The sequence below is a fragment of the Atractosteus spatula genome, chromosome 1, assembly GCF_055471065.1.
Source record: "Atractosteus spatula isolate fAtrSpa1 chromosome 1, fAtrSpa1.hap1, whole genome shotgun sequence".
Taxonomy (NCBI): domain Eukaryota; kingdom Metazoa; phylum Chordata; class Actinopteri; order Semionotiformes; family Lepisosteidae; genus Atractosteus; species Atractosteus spatula.
The window spans coordinates 77,668,878-77,693,753 of NC_142706.1; the positions used below are offsets into that span (position 1 = coordinate 77,668,878).

General features: G+C 42.1%; 1 protein-coding gene across 1 annotated transcript in view; it reads left to right on the forward strand.

Moving 5' to 3' along the window:
* gfra4a (GDNF family receptor alpha 4a) overlaps window positions 1-22,288 on the forward strand; it is a 123,295-nt gene extending 101,007 nt beyond the window's left edge. Inside the window, exons 2-8 of the mRNA XM_088909205.1 lie at window positions 4,046-4,324; window positions 5,986-6,066; window positions 7,076-7,421; window positions 13,210-13,319; window positions 14,244-14,378; window positions 18,667-18,827; window positions 21,026-22,288. Of these exons, the coding sequence (XP_088765331.1) occupies window positions 4,046-4,324; window positions 5,986-6,066; window positions 7,076-7,421; window positions 13,210-13,319; window positions 14,244-14,378; window positions 18,667-18,827; window positions 21,026-21,160 (1,247 nt within the window). The 3' untranslated portion in view covers window positions 21,161-22,288. The remainder of the gene's footprint in view (window positions 1-4,045; window positions 4,325-5,985; window positions 6,067-7,075; window positions 7,422-13,209; window positions 13,320-14,243; window positions 14,379-18,666; window positions 18,828-21,025) is intronic.
* The last annotated feature ends 2,588 nt before the right edge of the window (window positions 22,289-24,876 follow it).

Here is a 24,876-nt window from a genome sequence, read left to right on the forward strand (position 1 = left end):
GGCATAAAGATTTATGTAATCACGGTAATAAAGTGAAATGATGAGGAGAAGCAAACAAATTTGTAAATGGGATTAATTATTCCCAATTACTGGGATGAAATGACAGCATCAAGGAAGCAAGGGAGACAGCAAAAAAGAACATGACACATTTGCTTGATCAAACCCTGCATTGCTCCTATTGGATGTTGAAATGGAATGTGAGTTAAGAAAGTAGGCTCTGAAGCTTCAGAGTTATGTACATTGAATTTTCAATTTGGTATGCAATCCTGGTGGCTTTGGTTGTACATTAGTTAAATTAAAAAGAAATATGTGCTTTCGTTTATATATTAATGCCTGAGGCCAAAACAGTCTTCCTTTGTGAAAAAGATGTTCTTGAATAAATGCTTCCTAAATAAATAATTAGAACTGTCTTCCAACATTTTTGCTGCCAGCGATTCTTAGAGGAATGTATGTGCATGTGACGTATCTTGCAGGTTTATTTTTTAATTTCATGGCCTGTTGCTCCTGTTTTCTTTATTTTTAAGAGAAAAGAAAGCTTTCACTAGTGCTTGTTCACTTATGTTCTTTCTGCCATTGCTAATCAATTCCTACATGTCTCCTTACTTAATGGTTTGTGTAAGTCGGATAAATGTCAGCAAAAGGGACTGACCTCTGCATGAGGTGGTGACATGGGGAGACATGGGGAGACATGGTGTGAGACATGGTGTGAGACTCGGTGAGACACATCGCTCGCCACCTCGAGTGGTGTCTGTGCCCACATCAGGGCCGACTCCAGGGCCCGTCAGAGGTAGTGCTGTAGCTGTTAAGGATCTGAGGCCATCTGAGCTCTGAGGTTTGTAGAGACATCCAAGGAAAGCGCACTGTGTTTGAACTGTGATAAAAGCTCTGACAATGCTGTCTAGATGATAGTCACAGGAGCCTCACAGGTGATTGTCACTATTTATTGCCTCACTCCTGTAAGCCTCCCAGGGATGGAGCCTTGTTAAAGAAGTCCTACACTTCTGAAGTTTTTCCTGTGCTTGTTATCACCCCGCTGTTTCTTCAGCTGTTCTTTTATGATAGTGTGCAGAAGAATTTAATGCGCAGTCAGTACTCACAAGCGACTGGCACAGGACATCAGCTTGCAGTCTCTAATGAGGCACGGAGGCTCGGGAGGCAGAGGATTGCTGTTACAGATGGGGAGGTATTTAGCTTGTTTTTCTTTTACCTCATTTCCCGCCCCAGAGCTGATCCACCTTTCTGCATTTCTCAGCCTGTAGCCCACACCTAAAGTCCACCTCTTATATTTGACCACAGTATAGTTTTTGTCAGTCCCATTTTGCCTCACCAATTAGGCCAATTTCACCAATGAATTAAACTCATGGTGAAGACAATTGTGTGTAGAGCTCAGCTCTTTGTGCTTCAAAGCTGGAGTTGCACTGGGAAAATGTTAGAGAGAGGAGACGATGACACTGAAGAGCACAGGTTTAGCTGAGTGAATGCACATGAGCTGAAACTACCCCTCTCCTACGCCAGTCTTCACAGTGGGATGGGGCTGATTCTTGTTTTCTGAAAAGCCTGGTGAGGCTTGTGGCAACCCAGAGTCTACCCAGGAAGTATATAATAACTAAACTGTTAAATGAATTCTAAAAAAGTTATAATTCTTGATTTAAGGGACTTCAGTGAAAACCCTGAGACAGGCTTCTATGGCTGGTGGTTCTTATTGACTCAATCCAGACTCGTGGGCTCATGATTGGGCCACCCAGGACAGGCACCGGTTCTGAGAACAGGAGGGCTGCATGATCTAGACGTCGCAGCTTCAGGATCGGGTCGGGTCACTAGTTGCTCCTGTCCAAGGCTCCCTCTTCATTGCGGATGCTGGGATTGTCACTGTGAGCTACATTCTCATTGGTGGTCACACATTGAGCGGGCATATACTGTATAATAAAAATGAATTGGGTAATATGATGAAAGTATTATTACAGTTTTCCCATTTTTATCTCCTTTATTGTTAAGTAATGCTTGCTTCACATTCATTTACAGAAAATGGGTTTGCCTCAGGCAAACTGAGGATCACTGAATGTATTAACATTATACTTTCTGTAAAAGCAAAGCAGATGAAAATGAGAAGGAGACGTGTTACAGCACTTCCTGCATTGATCAGTTACAAATTACAGTTATAAACAGCTAAATGTGCAATGCCTCAGAACTCAATGGACCTCTGCACTAAGCACTTCTGACTTGAACTACCATGTGTTTTTGTTCACTATCACGTACTGTTCTACGTACTATCAGTATTTATTATGCACCGTTTTGTGATGTGCTGTCTAAATTGTGTGGTGTTGCCCGCTGCACTGTGTTGTCCGGTGCACTGTGTTGTCAATGTAGATGTACATATGGCAACAAACTCCTTGACTCTACAGCTGGCAAACTTAAGTTAACTAGAGGTGACCATTAATTTAAATGTTCAATTCATTTTTTTCACATAGATTCTTTAAAAACTTAAAGGACTGTGACATGCCAACATTTTGGTTCTTTTTATTTAAATTGGGTTTTGGCTGTTGACCCTCATTCAGGTGCTAATTGTCAGGTGTTAAGTTGCTAAAATGTTGAAGTATGAAACAATGTTGACCACCTAACATTGAAATACCTGGTTAAATCAGCTTTGAATTTGATTTCCAAAAACATTAATGACCGATAGTATAAAGTCTAGTTGGATCTGTTCATTCAAATTCAAAGATTAAAGCTCAGTGTTATCTGGACTGATGCTTTCCATAATGGCAACAGTATCTCATTTCACCTGCTCACGCCAGCTGATTTCAAGCTCAGCAACAGAAAATTGCTCTGAATTCTCACAGTTCTTTTCCTCTAGAAAAAGACCTCTGTCTTGAAAAACTTACAACTCTAGGATCATATGTTAACATATGTTAAGTTCTGGGCTAGTTCTGTACTTGTTTGATTGATTGATTTTGTAAATATGATGAATTTATTCAAGGAAGGTAGAAAGGCTCACTTATCCTTAATCATGACAACAGCCTTAACCTGAACTATCTTTTTTGTTTGCTCTTCAGCATATACAGAAGGTTTTCATCATGAATACGGCAAGCAAGAGTATTTTTCTCTGACTGATGATCTGTGCCTTTTCTGCGTTACTGATATTTTTATCCTGCCTTTTTTAAAGGTCATAAAAAGTTTGTCCTTTCATCCAGAACCTGTATCCTTAATGTGGCACTTTAAGCTGATATATGTGTGAGCCAGTGTGGCGTGAAGAGGTAGATATCTGAGTCGGGCACAGAGGAACATAAATTAAGCATACTGTCTCAATGTAAACTTAACCTGTAGTTTCAAAACCCTAAACCCTAAACCCTAACCGATTCTGAACAATTGCGACACAACCCCCCAAAAATTGTAGAGTTTAGTTCGATTTGCGAAAGCTCCTGAAGAGGACGCGCTCATTATGTGGCTGTGCCATAGTTGTGCAAAAAATGAAATATTAGAAAGCATTCTGTTTGTTCAGAACACATTGTTCCAATGTGCCCCTTCTTGAAGGAAGCCTAGTATCCAATTTCCTTTAGGCTGCATGCCAGCACATCTGTGTGAATGAACCCCCTGCCTCCTATTTCAGCCCTGGCTCCCCTGGCGGTTAATTATTCCAGCTGTGACCTCTAGTCCCACTGTTGGCCCAGATGTGGACCCTCTGTGGAGGGCTGGTAGGCAGTTTGGGAAGATCATCATTCTGAAAACTCACTGGAATAATCTAGGGGTCCCCTCCTATGTGTTAGGTGCTTTGGGACGATTTAGGATGAAGCATTATAGTAGCTAAGTCTGACTATTATTTATAGTGACACAGAAGTCACTGATTCAGTTGCACAAGAAAAGCCATGACCTGGACCCACTGTACTTCTGCTACTAGGCTCTTCCCTTCCCCTTCCCTTCCCTCCCACCAGTCAGCGCGATGCGCGAATGAGACTGAGCTCTGCCTCCTGAGGCAGAGCTAACATGCGTCCCCCCCAGACAGACCTGCGTGCCTTCAGCCGTACTGAAGCTCTTCCACTGTCCTCCGCAGGGGGCGTGCGCGTGGTCCTGCTCTCGGGGAAGGACTGCCTGCGGGCGGGGGACACCTGCTCCAGCGACGACTCCTGCAGCCCCCGTCTCCGCACCCTGCGCCAGTGCGTCGCCGGCAACGGCAGCCTGAAGCTGGGCCCCGGCGCCCGCAACCAGTGTGAGAGCGCGGTGACGGCACTGCTCTCCAGCCCCCTGCACGGCTGCAAGTGCAAGAGGGGCATGAAGAGGGAGAAGAACTGCCTGAGCATCTACTGGAGCCTGCACCAGTCCTTCCTGCACGGTGAGGCGCGCCGGACAGACTGCACCACATGCACCACATCACGCTCTCGCCATATGCTCCCTGAGAGCCTGGCTGTGCTCGCCTCTCACATACAGACTGAGCCTATTGATTGCATTTCGCATGAGTGCTGGGGAAAGGCCCTCTGGGCGTGGACAATTAATAGCTCATCTGTGTCTCGGCAAATCCCATACAGCCAGGTGAGCTGCTGCTTCGGTCTGTGTGCCCAGAGCCTCTGCGAGCCGGAGTTAGCGAGAGAGGACAGGAGAGGTTGGGGAAACACAAGCAGCAGGCAGAGAGTAGAAAGGATGTGCCTCACCGTAAAACAGTCTGTAAGCTGCTTTCGATGGATCAGAAACCTCCACTAAAAAGATGCGATGAAATTTGCCTGCCTTCAAGCCTGTTCAAACTGGTAGGTTTATACTGGAAATTCTGGAGAGGGGTAGAAAGCTGAAATCAGGCTTTGTACATAAAGTGGACATTACAAACCAGCCACAATATTATAATACAATGTAAACTTTTAGGAAAGCCCACCTTAAGACTTTAAGGCTACATTCACTAGAACCTCTGTAGATAAAACTGAAATGCCTTGATTAGTTACCAGAACACACATTTAGGAGTAGGGGTTGCTTTCCTGTAGCAGTGGAGAGCAGAGGATTGACACAATGTAATACAATGAGCTTTTATGTAACTAGACCTCACAAATTGATCCCAGTGAGCTTAATAATGGAACATACTGTGACAGCAGTCTCTCTCTGTAGACCAGTAAGCACTAAATGAGACAATAAAGAGATGCAGCAAGTCTTCAACACAGTTTTGATGCAAAGAAGAATCACATCTTCTTACATGCTGTGTCTTCCGCAAAGGAAATCAGAGGAGAAGCTGCTGTCAGAAAGCACAGCTATCATTCAAGGAAGTTTTCTTGATAGATTTAAAGATAAGAATATTTAAAAATTAATTTGTTTTTCAAATGTATTTTCAGATTTTTGTTGAACATCCCATGCAAACAAACATATAAAGCACATATACTGTACATATATACAGTATATATTACTGAATGAAAGAATTATCTATCATATCAGACTAACAGTCAAATCGCACTTGGCAGGTGTTTTTTAAAAGGGCACATTTAAAAGTCTTGTTGTTTGCAAATCATTACCCATGACTACATACTTATTTGCAGTTTTCCTTATATCTTACAAACTGTATCCTATAAACAGTACCCTACAGCAGTAAGTCTTCTGAGAGGTCACATTCCAGCGGCTGTTCTAGAATGATGAGCCTGTTACATCACATCTCACTACTCCCTAGAGTCACCTTAAAGCTTGCCAGGAATAAATTATGTATTATAAAAAGCCCCTAGTTTTAAACCCTGTATGTATGATTGGACTCCCAAGGTCTGAATGACACTCTGCCTAGGAACTTAAGACATGCACGTTAGCTCAAAAACATTTGTGAATATTTTTTTTCTCACTTTAGGGTTCTGCAATATGGACAGTCCTGCTCAACATATGTGCAGAAGCTGCAAATTAAAGCTTGTGCTAAAAAAACCTCAGCAGTTTTAGTGAAACCTTAGAATGCAGAGGAGGATTTAGGGACTGACTGAAGGACGATCTGTAACAGGAGATGCCTTGATTTGTTTTACCCTCTCTGATTTATTTCAGGACTCAACCTGGTGGAAAGCTTTCCCTATGAGACAGTGGAGAAGGCCTTTGACTATGTCCGCCTTGCCTCCATCGCTGCTGGTGAGTACCAGGTATCTTGGAATTTCTCGTAAAGTTGGCGTCATGTACAGTACTTGAATTCCCTGTTAAAGATTTGCTATAACATACCATGGGAAGAGCCTAGCAGAATACAGAATGACATGGTAAAGCATGAGAAACGCATGCTGTAATATACGTTTACCATAGCCCATGTATCAAGAGATGTCAGTGAGGCTCCAGTGGAGTAATCCCACATCCTCTTCCCAGATCCCACCCTGTACTAAGGTACAGAGGACCTGGGATTTCTGGGTCACCATTTTTTCATTACAACATCAAAATACTCAATGGGGCTACAATACCAAAACTCTCTATACACTCATTGTTATTCTGAAGCTCTACCTCCAAGAGTTTTTTTTTAAAAGAACATTATTTTCACCTTCAAATACTTGAAGACAGTTAAAACAATAAGAAATCCATTAAAAACACGTTCATCCCAAGCTGCAATTCTCTTATCACCTTCATTTTAACAATTGAAGCATTGTTTTAGCAATTGAGCATTGTTTCAGGGCTAATCAGAAGTCTTCGAATAGTGCACGTGAACTGTCACCTGCATCATAGCACATTTTTATAGGTTAGTTTCTTTGCAGATTGTCTACATGAGGCAATTTATCACACATGCGACTGCGTAATGGCGTAATGACACTTTCTTCTATATCGTAGCACAACAACAGACATTCAGGTCATACATTTGCACCAAATGAGTGCAGTTACTCGTCACATTTAATATGCTTATGAATCAAATAGTCAGAAATTGCTTTTCCAATTATAAAAGACTGGTCCCAGTAGCAGCACATGGATTGAAAATGCAGGAGATGATAGAATATGCCATTTTATTCTGAAGTCTTGAAGAACAGGTACCTCCCTCTTTTAAGCACTGTATGACTAATTATGTTTAAGGAAAGGAAGGTGGGACAATGACTTCTGCAGTAAGTTTTTCCTCACCTTATGGGTTAAAATACCCACAAGCCCCTTTCTCTCGCCCACCTGGTAGGTTCTGAGGTTGGCATGACAACTGTGAACCGTTGCCTGGATGCAGCCAAGGCGTGCAACGTGGACGAGACATGCCAGAAGCTGCGCACTGAGTATGTGTCGGCCTGCATCAAGCCGTCTGCCAAGTCCGGGCCGTGCAACAGACCCAAGTGCAACAAGGCCCTGAGGAAGTTCTTTGACCGCGTGCCACCAGAGTACACACACGAGCTGCTCTTCTGCCCCTGCACGGACACCGCCTGCGCCCAGCGCCGACGCCAGACCATCGTGCCAGACTGCTCCTACGAGGGGAAAGAGAAGCCCAACTGTCTCACTCAGCTGCGCAGCTGCAAGGCAGATTATGTGTGCAGGTCAGTATTCCTGCCATCCTTCCCCGTTAGGAATTCCCACTAATCCCTCCTTCACCACGGGGCCCCTCAGTGGCACCCCTGCACCCTCTAAACTAGAGCTTCTCTACCAGAGCAGACAGCTTTCTCCCTCTATGTACTGACAGAGCAACAGAGGGAGGACAGTAGGCAGCTTCCCTCTCACACCTGCGAGCACTAAATGATGCATTTAATTCAAGCTTTATTATCACCTACTGGAAATTTGTTTTACAGCGGGGTCCAACACAACAATACAACAAAAACAGACAAACATCACCAACAGAGATTACAGCATAACAGTGTTGCAGGAGATAAGAGGATTAAGAGGGTATTTTACATTCTTTGAGAGTGCAATTGCAGAGGGGATGAAAGATCTTCTGAGCCTGTTACCTTTACACCTGAGGGCACAGAGGAGTCTCCTAGATGGGAATAGTGCAAATTAGTAATGAAGGAGGTGAGGCACACATTCCATAATGTTCTTGGCATTTTTATGGCATTAGATAGATACCAACACCAACTTCTGCTTGCAAAGGAACAAGTAATAGGTTTATTCCATGCTGAAAAAAGATGAAAAAAAACACAACGTTTCAACCGTGGAGCCTTCTTCACGTGTGAGAAAGACAGGGCAGTAGGCAAAGGTAATGTAGCGGGAGAACAAAAGCTGGGAGAGAGGAGGAGCGAGGGGCGGGAGCAGGGGACAGAAAGAGAGGCCAATCAAGAGGTGTGAAGTCAGAATAGGTGTAGAGAGGTGTGAAATGAAACCTAACCTATTACTTGTTCCTTTGCAGCCTACGCATGCTGACGCAGCTACTCACATAAACTATCCCAACTTCTGTTTGTTCATGCAAACAGTGACAGATCAGCTACATTATATTCCGGTAGTTCAAGGTTTTAAACACACAGAGAGAAGCTGCTGGAATCGTACCTAAACATTAAAGTAGAAGCAGGCAGAGGAGGTGATAAGTTAAGCTTGAATTGTCAGATCTCATGACAGATACACCCACTGGACCACTTAAAAAGGCCGTGGCTCCACTTTGCCAGGCAGACAAACAAGCAGACAGGTATATAAAACTCACCACCAGAGGATATGTCACTCGGCTGAAGCCAAGATTATCCTTGAACACAAAAACACAGGACCAGGGAGCCTCATGCCTAGAGTGCAGCAGAAAAGAAATGTGCCGTGATGCAGGTGACAGATGTCAGAGATACATGGAGAACATAAACACAACCATTAACCAGAAAAAGTCATGACCCCTGCCACAGGTTTCTAGTTCAGCTAGACCTTTTCTATGCCAATATGTGGGTGTTGAACTGAAGGTCACGAGGTAAGAAGGCTGTCTTGTAGATTTGGAAAATTTTTACTGACTGTATTGGTTGTTTCCCAGGGCCAGAGTCTTTTCCTGTTCACTGATGTTATCTGCCCAGACATATTGTAGAAAACAGAGGACAATGTTTCTAGCTCTGGCTTTGACACATTTGAGTTACCTTTGGTGCAATGTGGTGCTCTTTGTTCTCAAAGTTCCTGGATTAATTCCGGCACGTGCTCAGGTACACTTTACCCAGCAGGAGAATGAAAAGGAGCAAGCAGACTGACTTGAAAGGTAATAATTTATGCAAACACACATTATTCAATGCAGCAACGAGTTCCAATTAATTTCCAGCTAGATATCAGCGTATGATAACATGGATAAAAACAGGCTTCTGTTTTGTTCAGCTAGTAAAACCGTGTTTGAGGGCTGGCATTATAGCTACTTACAAACATCCATCCATTCAGTAGCTGGTTGCCTTCTGGAAAGCTCTGGAACAACCAGGTTACATACAACTGAACAGTCTGAAGCATGGAGATCTGCGTTCGGATGAAGGTGAGAGCTTACGAAAATAAAAGAAAAATGAAAGCACTTTTTAAAATTGTATTAATGCACTTCATTCTTGAGCACAGGAACAGGTAACAGGTTTATTCCATGCTGAAAAGAAAAGAAAGGAAACAATGTTTTGGCTGTGCAGCCTTCTACAGATGTGAGAAAGACAGGGCAGACAGCAAAGATTAAATAGCACAGAAGAACAAAAGCAGGAAAATTGGAAGAGGATGGAGAGGGGAGAGGCAGAGAGGCCTCTCAGGAAGTGCAAAGTGGAGAGGGGTGGAGAAAGGTGTGAAGTCAAAACCTGCATGAGAATAGAGAAGATTACATGAAAATAAGTCTGTCATTGAGAGAAGGGGAGAGGTGTGAACCCAGTTTCAGGATGAGTTTCGTTTCTGTAGTCTAAGCAATTTAAAAGCAGAAACATTTGAGGAACTGGGCCGTCAGGCTGCTCATCGGTATTCTGAAATGAATTTTGGTGCTTTCCTGGAGCTTCATCACTTCCTGAGGGAGTAAAACGTCCAGTTGATCGAACCCATTGACACATACTGTACGGCAGAACAGAACCTCCCACAATGGGGAAAGAAGTATCTCCAGAGTTTTGGAATCCTGCATAATATGCAATAAGTATAGGATTCATATGTAAATTATGTTCATTAAAAGCAATGACAAAGCAAAGCAAATCCTAGTCCACTGACATGAAATACCCCACAGCCCTCCAAAATAGCATGCAAAGCAGGGAACGTTTTGAAGGCAGATAAGATATGTAAGTAGAGCAAAGCTAAATGTTTCTGGTGAAGCTGGCATATTGAAGAATAAAAGAATAAAACACTTCTGAAGTCGAGAAAATTGATATAATTAAACATGATTTTAAAAACTCTGCTATTTGAAATGTTAGCAACTATAAAATTGTTGTTGCAAAACTCTGCTGACAAGCACTGGGACAGAGCTTGTGATGATCTTAGTCTCTAGGCACCTGTCTAGCTCAGCTCACTGGGGAAACTGGTGGTGGGGGAGGCTGTGAGAAAGAAACGCAAGTGGAGAGGTGGATCCGTGTTCTGACCTGAGTGTCAGTGCAGGTGTAGGAAGCAAGGTTAATCACAGAGGCTGGCAGGCAGTGCTTTTTCCCTGTGGAGACACCTATTATTCTCTGCAATAATGTGCTGTTGCCAGTCATTGTGAATAGGGGAGGCACACTACGCAAAACAATTTCTATTGAAAACACAACAAATGTTTCTGAACTTTCATGCATGTTTTTCCTCTGACAGCCCCGAGGAAGTCTGTGAGGAGGGTTATTTTAGAAACAATGTGACACACTTCCAATTCCGTGTGGAACCTGTTTTTCTTTAACTTCTTTTTTCACTTTCTTTGTAGCATTAAACTTCTATGTCTTTGTGTTTCTACATTTGAGTTCAGAGAACATTATGTTACTGTGAAGTCTTTGTGAGGGGCCGCAACAGATGACTTTGTTGCTAGGTAACCCCCTGCATCCTGGCTGAACCTAGTATGTGCTTTTGCAGATTCGCAATCACCTTATCAGCTGATGAAACTTTGTATACCTGTTAAGTTACTGACTGGTCAGCCTTCCGAATTAAAACATTTTCTTCAAAAATGTAAAACAAAAAGAGAAAAACAATGTCCAAAAATGAATGGAGTCACCTTTCTAAAAGGGTTCCAAATCTACCAGAAACAGAGATTGAAAATGTTTCATATTTTCCTCAAAACTCCAGCATGATCTCTTGAAAGACTGATGGGTGAGGATTAGTCTTTTTAAATGAATATAGGTCCTTTAATTATAAAACAAATTTTGAACTACAGAGGCACTTTAGACTGCATATGATTACCTTCATTCCCCTATCTCTTTACAAGTTAGTTAGAGTAGACAAATTAAATTAATTTGTGATGTCTGTACAATAACCCATAACACAGAGGATTGGTTTTAGCAGGCATACAGAATTAGGATGTGTTAAATTCAATTGCTTTTGGAACTAGACCTTGTCAACACTCTTCGTTTAGTCTTATATAGAGCATTAATTTGCAGACAATATGTTGAGTTACGTTCTCATTCCTTTACTGAACAAACTAAAAGACACATCAGGGCTCAGGACAGCAGGTGCAGGAGAGAAGGTTTGGATGTGTTGTGCAGCTGTCATGATGAAGTTATGACAACACCATGAAAATCATGGTGCCGCAAGTGCAGCACAGTGGTTTGTCTAGAGTTCTATGCACTGTAATTTACTCCAGTACACCAGAGAAACAAGCTGCTTCACCATCACTCCCATGCTCTGCTACAGGACTGAATCAGCATTAGGTCACAATGATTTAATGACTCTCACAAGCTGCTGACCTCTCAATAATAATTAATAATAATAGCAGTGATGATGGTAATGTACAGAGGCTAAAGGGATATATGCTTAGACATGTGGAAATGCAGGATAGAATGAACGCTACAGGCCCTCCTTGGATTACTGGGCCTGTAGTGAACATGCCCGTACCTGTAAGTGGGTCATTCCTGTTTTCCTGGCTTCTAAGTAAGAGCCAACTTGACCAGCACTGCCATTGTTAAAGGTCTGCAGGGATCTCTGACCTTGTGCCCTGGGATTGACCATGTCCATAAGGAAAACAAGTGCAAGACCAAGAAAACTCCCTGCTGCCTCAAGGTCCATGTTCTGCTTCCTACTCCACACCCCTGTGTTTTCCCTACATTCTCCAGTTGTACGTGATGTTGTAGAACGATTAAATTTCCACAATAGAAACATTGGAGAGGTCACAAATGAGAGCAAGCCTTTTGGCCCAACTATACCTTTTGGTAGCTAATTGATCCAGGGACCTTATCCAGCTGCTTCTTGAAAATGGGTTTTAACAACATGGCTGGGTTGCTTGTTCCAGACTCCCACAGCACTTAGGGTAAAGAATTGTCTCTGCGTCTCGGTTTTTAAATGCACTTCCACATGGTTTCCACTTGCGCCCTCTTGTTTGTGTTTCAAAATGAATTAAAACATTTTTAAAACTAAAGAAATAACAAGGGTCATCCTGAAGTCTCCTGCCCTGGTCTGAGCATTATGCTCCTGTACTTCTGTACTCCACAGGCCCGAGCACCAGCACTTGAATCGGATTCTCAAAAATGTTAGAAGGATGACCACCTCTGTATGTCACAGCTATTGATCCAAAAGTCTTCATTTTGGTGTTGACAATAGTAAGGACCTGTACACCATGGCTTTTTTAAAAAAGAGGCTGAGTGGTGGCTCTGTGGCTAAGGCCCTGCACCTGTGGCTAGAAGGTTGCCGGTTCAAATCCCACAGCTGGGTATTCCTACTCTGTTGGGCCCCTGAGCAAGGCCCTTAACCCCAGCTGCTCCAGGGGTGCTGTATAAATTGCTGACCCTGTGCTCTGACCCCAAGCTTCTCTCCCTGTCTGTGTCTCATGGAGAGCAAGTTGGGGTATGTGAAAAGATAAATTCCTAATACAAGAAATTGTATATGGCCAATAAAGTGATCTAATCTAAAAGACAATCATCAGCAGTAGTTTCCACACTGCTCCTCTAGAAAAGATTAAAACAACATAAAAAGTACATTTACTATACTCTTAATGTTTTGGGCATCCAATGAAAAAGCAGAGAAGACACTGACATAAAATAAATAGACCAATGTTCAAAAGCTGCAAGTTATTATGACTTGTTATTATGGTGGGGTAGTATTTTCAACAGTCCAGGGCTGCTTCCTGTGTGTTCCTTCATCACGCATTGGTTTGGAAGTGACAGCTTCCTCACAGAGCTGCAGCCATGAGTGGGCTGCACATGGCAGACCTGCCTGAATGGGAGACGCTGTGCAGGTTCATTTATGACCATCGACTGTGATGGTGAGGCCTGTGACCAAGTGTTGTTAATGAGAGACGATGTGTTACTGCTCCCACAGGTCCAGGTGGGCACAGTTCCAGTACGACTGCCAGCCGTCCCCACAATCTACCAAGGGCTGCAAGCAGGAGAGCTACGGGGCCTGTCTTCTGTCTTACACAGGCCTTATAGGTAAGACTCAGCCCAAAGCACAAGCTTCACCTTTAAGAGCACTTTCAAAACCTTTGTTATTTTGGCATTGCATTGTTTTAAACTTTAGATTCTGGAAAATCAATGGGAGGAAAGGGCACAATTGTGACCGCAACACCGAATATCACAAAGTCAGTGGAGTGTGGGATCCCAATTTCTCTTCACAAAATGCCATTGCCTAGGCTTGTGTGAAATATGTATTTGATGTACTTCCTTTAACAAACAATGGTTTGACCTCAGCCGTGTTCACACAGCAGTGCAGCAGATTAAAGTTCCTTTACTTCTAGGAAGACTTAAAATAAACAACATTTTAACAGCCCCCCAAAATATTTTTAATTACAATATTATTACCAGATTCTGCATGCATAAGTCCATACCTATTATATGTAGACCTGCGAACACTGAACTGACTGATATACTGATTTTCCAATGACTAAAAATATCAGGTTATGGGTATTGTATTAATGGTAATATCTTAGCTTGCAAAGGAACAAGTAAGGGGTTTATTCCAGCTGAAAGGAGAAGAAAGAAAACACAACGTTCCAGCTGTGGAGCCTTCTTCAGGTGTGAGCTAATATCTTAGCTTGTACATCTACTTGATCTTACCTACAGAAGGTGTGATCTCGATCAGATATCCCAGCCCACACTACCCATAGAAAAACAAATTCGTACCTGAGGAGTTTCTAGGGGGTTTACAATTATATTTAAATTGGGAGCCGGCAATGAAAGGAGTCTTTGCCAACTAGGGTAAAGTCACAGCATTCCCTAATACTGCTTCCAGGAATGTCTTCATTCTATCCTTAACCCCTGGTTTATCATTAATACTGGTGTACTTGACAGTACACCAGTTGGCAATAATACTACAGTTCTGCGTGCATGATATTGTAACATGTTTCTGTCTTCCAGGCAGCACCATTACTCCCAACTACGTGGACAACTTCACTTCCAATGTGGCTCCCTTCTGCACCTGCTCCACCAGCGGCAACCAGCGAGAGCAGTGCAACGAGTTCCTCAGCTCCTTCACCGACAACAGCTGCCTCCGTGAGTGACCTCAGCCCTCACTGTGGCCGGGCTGTCTCATCATCCCCTCCTCTCTGCTCAAGCTTCTGTTATAATTTCTGCTTGGCCAAGCAGTTTAGGCACTCTGTGTCTGCCCAGTGTCTGAAAAGATTTCAGAGTGGGACACCGAGCTGAACAGCAACACATCTTTTCACCAGCTAGTGCTAGGACAGTGGGCAAGTAAGGCCAAAGCCATTCAAAACACAACAGGAAGGGAGCAAGATCACCTGATGTAGACAGGAATGTGAAAGACCAAGGTGTAAGAGAAAAATGGTGGCAAGGCAATGTACAATACTCTGTAAACCTTCTTCTTCCAGGCCTGTCAGGAATGGCCTTTAAAGTCTCCTGGCTTTCCTCCAAGGAGAAACATATTTTTCCAGAAAAAAATCCCAATGGCTGCACAGTAGTCCAATTAACAGACCTGCAAATAGAAAATAAAGGGTTCAGAAATGTGTTGAAAATGTAAAAAACAGTTTAAGAAGTACTTACTGGTTGCATGAATGATGGCATCATTGTGGAAAATCAAAGGTAATGAAAATGGTTTTGCTACAGTAAATAAACAGAGAACAGCATTAGGATTATACACGTGACAATGGTTGTGAGTGTTCTCTGACAAAATTCTCTTTTCGAGCTCAGAGTGAGTGAGTAATGTACCATAAAATCTGATATACCCCACACGTTCTGGCTGGTGTGTAAATTCCCTTCAGAAAAGCAACACAATCAGATTGTCTTGACTTTTCATGGTACTAATGGGCTTCTATCTCACATTATTTTGCCTTCCTGGTCTTTTGCAGGAAACTCCGATAAACACACATTCAGCAAATGAGAAAGCAAATAAAGAGAAATATATGGCCCTAAACTCCTGATAACTCCATGTTTTCTGTGAATTAAGATAAGAATGTAGAAATTAAACAAAAATACATTCATGCCTCATCACCCTGGCATTCATTGGCATTGCTGGGATTCAGCTAAGATTTAAACTGCCTCCTGTTCTTTTCACTGAGCTTAGTCTTTCTCAGTGATAGCATATATCTCTGCCCCATTTGCTGATACAGGAATTCAAATGTTCTTCAATGGCTTTATAATTGAGGATAATTTAATTTTCCATATCAGTTAACGGAGCTGAGACATTGTAGTGGGAAAGACAAACCTTAGTGGAGTAAGGGGAATGAAATTCAGACAAAAAATTGCAGCTGAGGTTCAAACAGTGACAACACAAACATCAATCAATATACTGTAATATTCAAAATAAGAAAGAGATAAGACATATTCTGACTTGACACAGTGTAAGGCCATTGCATACTCTAAAAAAACAGATAATACAGCTTCTCATTTTTTAATACACTTGAAGGTCTAATTCCTAGCCAATAAATTGCACGAATAGTTTATCTCTCTGTTGTCTTGGCTGTTTTTCTAGTTATACACTAAATATCTCTGTATGATCGTGCTGCCTGAAACATAAAATTGCAGTCATTTAAGTGTTTATTGATTTGCAAAAGTATCTAAAATTAGTTAAAATAAATTAATCAGGTGGGGTTGCATCCTTTTCTTCTAATCAGGACAAAGAGGCTGCTTAAAAAGCAGAAGTAAGGTCTGCTTTATTTTTTTTACTTGAAAATAATTACCCCTACCTGTAAATAAATTAAATTAAAAAAATAAAAGAATAAAAAACGCATTTCAACTGGAGGGGACAAATTCTCATCACTTCATTCTCTTATTGTATTTCTTCTTTCCTTTATCTCCCCCAATGCCTGAACAGGCTCCACAGCCAAAACACTGTTTATTCTTCTTTCTTTTCACTTTTCACCGTGATAATAGCCTCTGCTTGTTTCTCTGCAGCTTGCATGCTGACGCAGCTCCCCACACAAATCTCTACATACGTACAATTTTCCTCCATGTCACGCTTCACAGACTGATTGATCTTTGCGCTACTTCACAGGAATATGCCTTCCAATCACCCTTATGATTCCTGCTTAAAATGAATGTGTCTGGCACTGTCTTGGACTGAAATAACAGTTTTATTCATTTCATCCCATTTCGAATGGGGGAAGCTGCAGGAGAATAACATATACTGTACAGTATATTTGACAAAGTGAATTGCTCAGACATTCACTCATACCTGTCAGTGAGCATTCCTCAGAGAGGCTGTTGCAGGTACTTCAAAGTGCTGGTAAGGGCTGAAACAAAGCACTGCTGTGCTCTCCTCAGGCTGCAGGCTTTTTGTCGCTATCCCAGGTTCCCAGGGAATAGGAACGGCTTTCTGATCTGTGTTTGTCAGGACATTCACAGTATAACAAACATGTGCGTCTCTAGTGTAGTTAAATAGACACCACTGTAGCTCATCTCTGCTCTGACATCATCCATTTGATCAAAATGGGTCTCACTCCAGATCAGAATAACTCCCCAAAGGTTGCAGTCTGATGGACAAAAAGCACCTTTTTTCTGCTAATTTGCATGCTCATTATATAAACATCTGTGAAGCTTCTTTGACAAGTAAGCAGGCAAAACAGAACAGAGAGAGGGGTAAATTTGTATATGTTGCTGAAATTAATCATACTTACTGTTCCATGCATTAGAGAGGAACAGCACAATGGAGTATTGGTTAGGGTTCTGGATGTGTAACTGGAAAATTGCGGGTTCAAATCCCAGGTTATATTGTACTGATATTGTGCTATTTAATAAAGTACTTTAACCAAATTGCTCCAGTAAAATTCCAATCTGTATAAATTGATCCCGACATAAAGTGCCTTACATAGAAACATCAATCAAATAAATTACTGGGTGTACTGTAGTAATGTATACAGTGCTTGGAAATCTAAAATAGCAGCTGTTATTATTAACTTCTGCACTATCTTTTCATATTCATCTTGGCCTTGACCCAACATAAAAAAACACTTCTGGCTTTTAACAGATCATTAGACAACATCAGTGGAAGTCAGCTCTAATGTTCAGATGCGGCATGTAATTTCTTGAAATAAGCTGAACACTGAAGATTCATTGTTCCTAGTGGACTAACTCCTGTCGACCCTTTAAAATAGGGGTTGAAGCACGTCACTCTGATGGCTGGAAGGTGTGATTATAAAACAAAAAAACAACTCTTTCTAAAATTCTTCTTGTTACCTTCTCAATCTTCTGTTGGAGGTTTCCATATGTAAACCACATTTCCACTTGGTTAGGCTAGTTTAATACAGGGAAGCCTAACCTATCACAGTAGATCCGCCATGCCAGTAGCTGGTGCCCACTAAAAGTCACAATGTCACAGCCCAATGTGTTGCATTATTAAAAAGAGAAATTCATCCCAAATAATCTTCAATCACTTCACATGTAGCAGTGGACCCACCTCACTCACTACTGAAGTGCAGCCCCACAAGGATGTCACACAGCAGCCATTCTGCACAGCAGACCAGGTAGAGAAGTGAAAACTTGACTCATCAGATGAGTTAAATGGGAACTTTAGGAAATGCAAGAGGTTCAAGCCCAGGGAGGAAGTATTCCACTAATCTTGACCAGCTATTCTGCAGGTTTCTGCTTTAAAGAGGACATTCTTTGTTGTGCAGGCTTTCAGGCACTGCCACTGCACACAAGTATACAGGCCAAAGGCTCCTCCGGACAGCAGGGTCCCTCTAAAACCCATCTGTCAGGGGCCATGGGTCCATGGGCAGACTGGGGAGCTACCATATAAGCAGAAACGATAATAGGAGCTGGATGTACCACAAAATTGTTTTCTATGACTTTGCTGATACAGAACTTTCCTGATTTTGACTCATTACTTGGATTCCATTCGATATCTTAAATGCCAGTTTGTTTTCTTAGGGAATTAACTGGGTGTCTTTACATATACATGATTTACAGACTTCTAAGACATTATTTCTTTGTATCACCTGTTTGTCTTTAAATTGTGCCCTTTTATGGCAGTGCACAATTGTCAGTTTCTCCGTTGTTAATTGCCTTGATCTTTTTATTTAAATGACATGTAACAAGAGTGTTAAATCTCAGATAGAAAAGCCTGTTTTAAACTGACAGTAAAGCTTTGTTTGAGCTATTAATTAAGAAGGTGTAAACTTCAAGTTAGCAGGTACCGTTGATTTGCTTAAGAAACAGAAATAGTGTGACAATATTAAAATTATATCTCTGTAGGCAGCAATGAGGATGTCAAACATGAGCCCCGAAACCTGAAATTTCTGCTTATGAGCATGAGCATTCAGAAATGAATGTCCAAAATACAAAGACAAACGGTGAAAAAAACACTTTTGTGTCTTTATTGAAACAGGAAATGCCATTTTAGCTTTCGTCAATGGGACGGACCTGAATGCATCACCTAATCAATCAGCACAGCCCAGCCCTGCAGGAGACAAGGGAGGTGCTGCCATCACGCTCTCCGTTCCCACAGAAACAGAGGATAACCTCCTGAACCAGCTGATTCCCACACAGGTAGGTAGTAGTGATATAATGAGGGGACAGCTCTCTGCACAGAGTCCTGCCACTTACTGTATTGAACCACTCAGGCATTTCCTTAGCCATCCAGCAGGTCAGAGTTTAGAAATGGGATAATAAAAAATAAAATAATATAATTGTAAAAAAGCATATTTCGGCAGATTCGGGTTAGAGCATGTTTTGTCTAAGACACTGTTTACTGGAATATATTGATTTTAGTGATCTGTAGTATGCATGATCATAAATCATTCTGTTACTGAAATACAGACATCTAAATGTCTCAGACAATGAAGTTAATGTTGCACAGAACATTGTCGCACAGATTTAGCACAGTTGCCTTGGAACGTAGGTTCATAGTTGGCGAGGAAAGTAGCATCACAGTCCACAAAGAACATACAGTAGCATCACAGTTAGCTAGAACCATAACATCACAGTTGGGGAGGACGATGGTATCGCAGTCGACTAGTAACATAGCAACACAGTCAGTGAAAAACATAGCGTTACTGCCAGCAAGGAAAGCAGTGTTATAGGCAGCTCGGACCATAGCATCACTGTCGGCCAGGACCATACCATCACAGTCGACAAGGACCATAGCATCACAGTTGGCTAGGACCATAGCATCACAGCTTGTGAAGAAAATAGCATCATAGTCGGCAAGGAACATAGTAGCACAGCATCTTGAACCTGGGCTCTTGTCAAATGGATGTGCATTGCAGGCTATTAAGGATAAATGGAATTTATGTGATTGAGGTTTCCGGCCTCTGGTTCTGTCAGGTGTCTGTGAGCTCGCAGTGAATGAATCATTCATGTTCAAATTTCAGAGGAAATTGTGAGCTCTCCTTGTTTCCCCTGCACTGGGGCAGGTGCTATAGCAGTGAGTGGAGCTCATGGTCTGTGTATATAAATTATGGTATTAGGGCAAGACAGGAGAAAAGATGTTGTCCTGAGAGCCTCGATTCTTAATGAGCAACCAGAAAGAAACTACACTTCTAATACAGAACCTTCCAAAGGGTCCTGTGCAGCTGAAGGTAGTGTTTACAAATCATTTACTACCCTGGGCAAATAACTTTTTTGTATGATTTAAGTCAAAGGATGCTGTTACTTTAAAGAATCTGCACCAATATTATTGATTTGCTTTGGCGTTGTTTCATTTGTACTGTAAGTCTGCAGACTTTAAGATCTTAGTTGATTTAAGTTGAGTTCTGCATGGAAACTCACATCTCTTCACAAATACAGTATAGCTTGTGTGCTGTCTTAGGTTCATATCTAAACAGGCTTCAGTGTAAACATGCATCTAGGGCCAAAAATAACTAGATGCATTTCCCAAAGCTTCCATTGAAAAATGATCATTATTGATAGAAAACAATACATTTGCAGTGCAAATGTTTAAACTAACATTTAACAGCTACAGTATAGTAATTACTTTATTATATTATAAAAATAATGATACAATTAGGGAATTCTAACTCATTGTTGGCATGTTTACCCCCAGCATGTCACAGACTGAAATAATGAAGGAAAGTGCCAGACAAATTAATTTTTCAAGGCTCCTGACAAGTACTATGGCATAGCATTGTTTGTACAGCTCATGCTATGTGTCTATCACACATTTCTGTTTTGTATTCCTCCAGATGACATTATAATTCTTTAAAACCTGTAGAAAACTTCTCTCTGTCCTGAGGGGACAAGCAGATGATGTAAAAATGCCTTGATAGTATGTAAGGAATTGTTAAACTTAGTGCTCCATCAAAATAATCCGGGTGGTTGTTGATGTTGTAATAAAGGGTTATGACAGCAAATAGCAGGCCTTGCAGGAAATATGGCAACTTATGAAATATCGTTCCTCAGTGAAGTGCTGCTAAAACACAAGTTTGGGATAAAGCTTGCTAGGATCACTGAATTGGGGAACGACAGGAGAAACGTCTGCCTGCTGAGCAGAGCAAGTCCTCAGTCCTGCAGCCCACAGCGAGGAGAACAAATTGACAGAGAGCTGCTGGCCCTACAAAGGGAGTATCAAAATGCATTCCTGGAAGACTGCAGCCACCTCTTGCTTTTTGGCTGCAGTTATTTATTTAATTGGGCTACGTCCACCCTTCTGTCTTTGTGCTGGTGGGGTAGGTTGTGTGGACAGTGCAGGAGAGGACGTTGTGAGGCTGCAGGCGGGCAGTCGTTAATCCATGGTGTCTTTCTCCCAGGCCACAGAGAAGGGGAAGCTGTGGAGCGAGTCGACAGGCCCCTCCCCAGGCATCTCCAGCCAGGCCCCGGTTTCTGCTTGCCACAGTGCCTGGATGGGCCCACTGCTTGCACTCCTGGTGTATTGGCACCACTAGAGCACAATCTGGCTGCGCGGGACTCTACTATGGAACTGGGGGGCTGGGATTGGGGTGGGGGGCCAACTATTCTTCCTGCTCCCAGATTACAGTTAACTCTTTTTGTTATCTTTTGTCTCAGAGGGTAAATTGTCCCTGGGAGTCCTTGGCAGGGAAAGAGTAGGCTGTTTATAGCTGATCCATGTGTACCCGAAGGTGCCTGCGGTTGGTGCACCGAGGACACCAAGCTGCCTGTCTCCAGATGTCTTCTTTGCTGTTGTACAGTGTGTAAACGGGGGGAGGGGGGCTGTAGGAAGGCAGCCGGAGCTGCGGTGCTCTGACATCTTGTTTGTTACTCCTGGGAGGACTGACTTTGTACCAAGATCACTCCTTCAGTAAAGCAAGCAGTTACTTTTGAAAGAGACACTGAAAAAAAAACGTATCAAACATGGATTTACAATGATAATCCTATTTTTAGTCATTCTGGGAAAGATATTTTATTGAGTCATGAAACCTCAACAGTAATTAACTGCCTGGATACTTTTTTAAATTACAAAATAAAATAGATACCTTACATGTTTATTACATTTATTGTGTCTCAATGGAAATGAAGTTGTGTGATGCCAATGAAGAAAAGAGGACTTTGCAGTGGGTGAGCTGTTTACTGCAGAATTTATGGCCACGTGCATCAGAGGGGACTTACAGAGGCTCCATGCTTGACCATCACAGATGCTATGGACAGTATGTACAGTACACAGCCGTCACTAGCATGGCAAGGCAGGGCTCTGAGTCTGATGCCTCGTACCCTTTTTACCTTTCTGTCACCTCCTCAGTCTTAGCAGTCATGAGTTTCTGGCCCCCTCAAGACTTTTCCCTGTTCTGGGACAGCTGGGCTCACCTACTCCAGGAGCAGCCAGGAAAGACTTTTTCCCACTTCCGTTTTGAGCAAAACAAAGGATAGCATAGTGTCTGGACCAGCACCTTGGCAGAGAGCGGGGAGCGTGTGAGTGCCCACGCTGCCCCTTGAGGAGCCGCAGCCTGGCAGGGGCACTGTCTTTGCTTCAACGGGAGAGCTCAGTCACAAGAAACACATGCTTGTGGGTTTCGTTTTATTGAGATACGTCATTGCTGCAAATAAAAGCTACCAGATGATTCAATTTGTGGTGTTCTTTATTTTTGCTTTGCATGTCAAATGAAACCGATGAATTATTAAGGAAACAATCTTCAGGGCCATCCATCTTTCACACCTCTTACGTGCTTGATATTGGTGCAGAGCATGAGAGTAGAAGGTCCAAGAAGATGAAGATCCCATCCAGCCAGGATGGTGAGCTCTGGTCCTTAAGAACTCCAGGTGCCTCTGGTTTTAGCATGTGATGTTGTGACCGTTTTCCCAAAATCTTTGACTGTAGAAGTCTTACAATATGTATAAAACATTCAGGGCTGTCTGTATGACTACCACTGCTTAGATTGTGTGATACTAACTGACGTGAAAAAGATGGAAAAACCTATCACATCCAGGTAGGTTCTTACACTGTTATTTCTTAATTTTCCTAATTCTTTGGGTCATTATTCACCTTGGTCTGCATTTGCAGTTCAGTTCCAGTTAACATCACTACTGGGTGCACACAGCCATCCCTGGGCTCTTTCATCTCAGACAAAACGCCCAGCTTTTTTAAATACAAAATTTTCATTGTAATAGACTGTCTTTTCATTGTGATCACAAGCTCGCAAAGGATTAGTCTCCCAAGAGGTGGGGTAGTCACATACTCTCAGTCAGCTAATTATCACTCCAGAAACTGAGACACTCTCCAGCCTGATGGGCATCTACGCTAATGTGAAAATTTTATATTTTATATAAGATAATAATATGTTAAAATCCCTATACAAAATATATAACCATATAACTCATATTAATGCTTAACCAGGACTTGATAATGCCAGCACAATTGCACTTTGGTATGGTATACTCTAAACTGGTATGTTAATGTTGAAGAGTTTGTAATGTTGCCATTAATGATTTAGTAGTGCGGTTGTGTGTAGTCAAGTATTGTAATCATGAGCAACTCATCTAGAATTGCCAAAGCAACAAAAAGTCAGTCAAATGCGTGATTGCCCTCCGACTTTAACTGTGCTGCAGTGTGTTTTTCTCAATAATGTTTATGGGTCGCAGCATGTTCAAAGCAGTTTGCACACTGTTCAAGGCAGAATGCCATTCAGTGCTAATCAGGACATACAGAAAAGGACAAATAAAGTGACAGCAGTGTATATAAACAGCCTCACTACACAGTCTTCTTCTGCCACCAGCATCTGTTGTGTGGGAATCCTGTTTGTGATATTTCTAAAGATGATGAAAAATGTGGTAAAAAAGTATGTAAGATTAGGAGAATTAAAAAAACAAGCACAGAAAAGAAAATTCACTACTTCATGTAAATTCAGACTTTGTTTCCTTCTTTCTGTTCTTTCAACGAGACATTAACCCAAGGTCCTGACTACTTGGCCCTCTAAGATCCCAAGACAGTGTTCATAAGAGTAGGAGTGTTAAGCCTGGATATATTCACTCTAGGTGTGTAAACTCTGGCCTTGCTAAAGCTCACTCTCCAGTGGTGAAACAATTTCTTACAAATCTGCTGTGTGGTGGGGTTACTATTTGTCATTGCTGCTGTCTTTCCAGGTGGAGCTGCACTTTAGTGGCAAATAAAGCAAATCACCTCCTTTATTTAAAACACTTTTTTGCATCCATTAAAATTGACATTGCTTTTTGCATGTCCTCTTTTATGACTTGTGACCATAAATAAGATCAAATTCTGATTTACAATAATGTTTTTTTTTTCTCATTTTATTGCTTGTGGTGTGTAACCATGGCCTTATTAAACTGCCCTACTTTTTTCCTTAAAAATTTGGTTTTGTTAACAAGCATCTTTAAAAAATAGAAAATAACCCTCACAGTTGGAGAGGGACTGCTGTTATTAAAGACCATGGTGCTCTCCAGGAGTCCTGCACAGCTGGAGCTGAGACACACAGCAGGGCTGAAACTTCAAAACCAGGGAAGTGTCTCCAAAGTCACAGTAAGCTGTAGAGCTGTACTGTACACTTGAAAATGAGTTACTGTACCCGATTCATGTTTGACAGCCTCAGCACATTCATGAGGATGTATGGACTCTCCTGGAGTCCTGAAAGAGGATGAGAGGAATGGCCTTAAGTGTGGGCTCTGGACTGCTCTGAGGATTGAGGAAAGGTAATGGAGTGCACCGCTGGAGAATGAGAAATAGATGGAAATCCAGTAAGAATCAGTGAGGTAAAAACATGCCCTCTAAAGATGTTCTTAGATATGAGTGTTGTTCTTCATACTTCTGGGCCACTCTAAGAAGCTGAATTTCCACAGTGTTCGAGTGTTGCACTTAAATGCAGGCACAAAAGACCAAGGAGTTTACCTCAAATGCATAATCCTGCTCCAAAACCTCATCTCTTAAAGACGTCAAAGTGTACAAGGCTTATTCATGCATATACTGCTTTCTGACAGTAATGCTTTCTCAGAGCTGACAGCATGAATGACTGCTGCCTACGCAGATTAAGACTAATTTCCTGAATGCTTATTTGTAAAAGTGCTTGAGCATTTCTCTAGATCTGGGGAAAGGGACAAAATGTTTATGACAGCCTGCAGGCTGAGACTTCCAGGTGCAGCCTGAGTGACACCACCTTGCTTCCCATTCCCATTTTTATAAACAAACTGCATATAA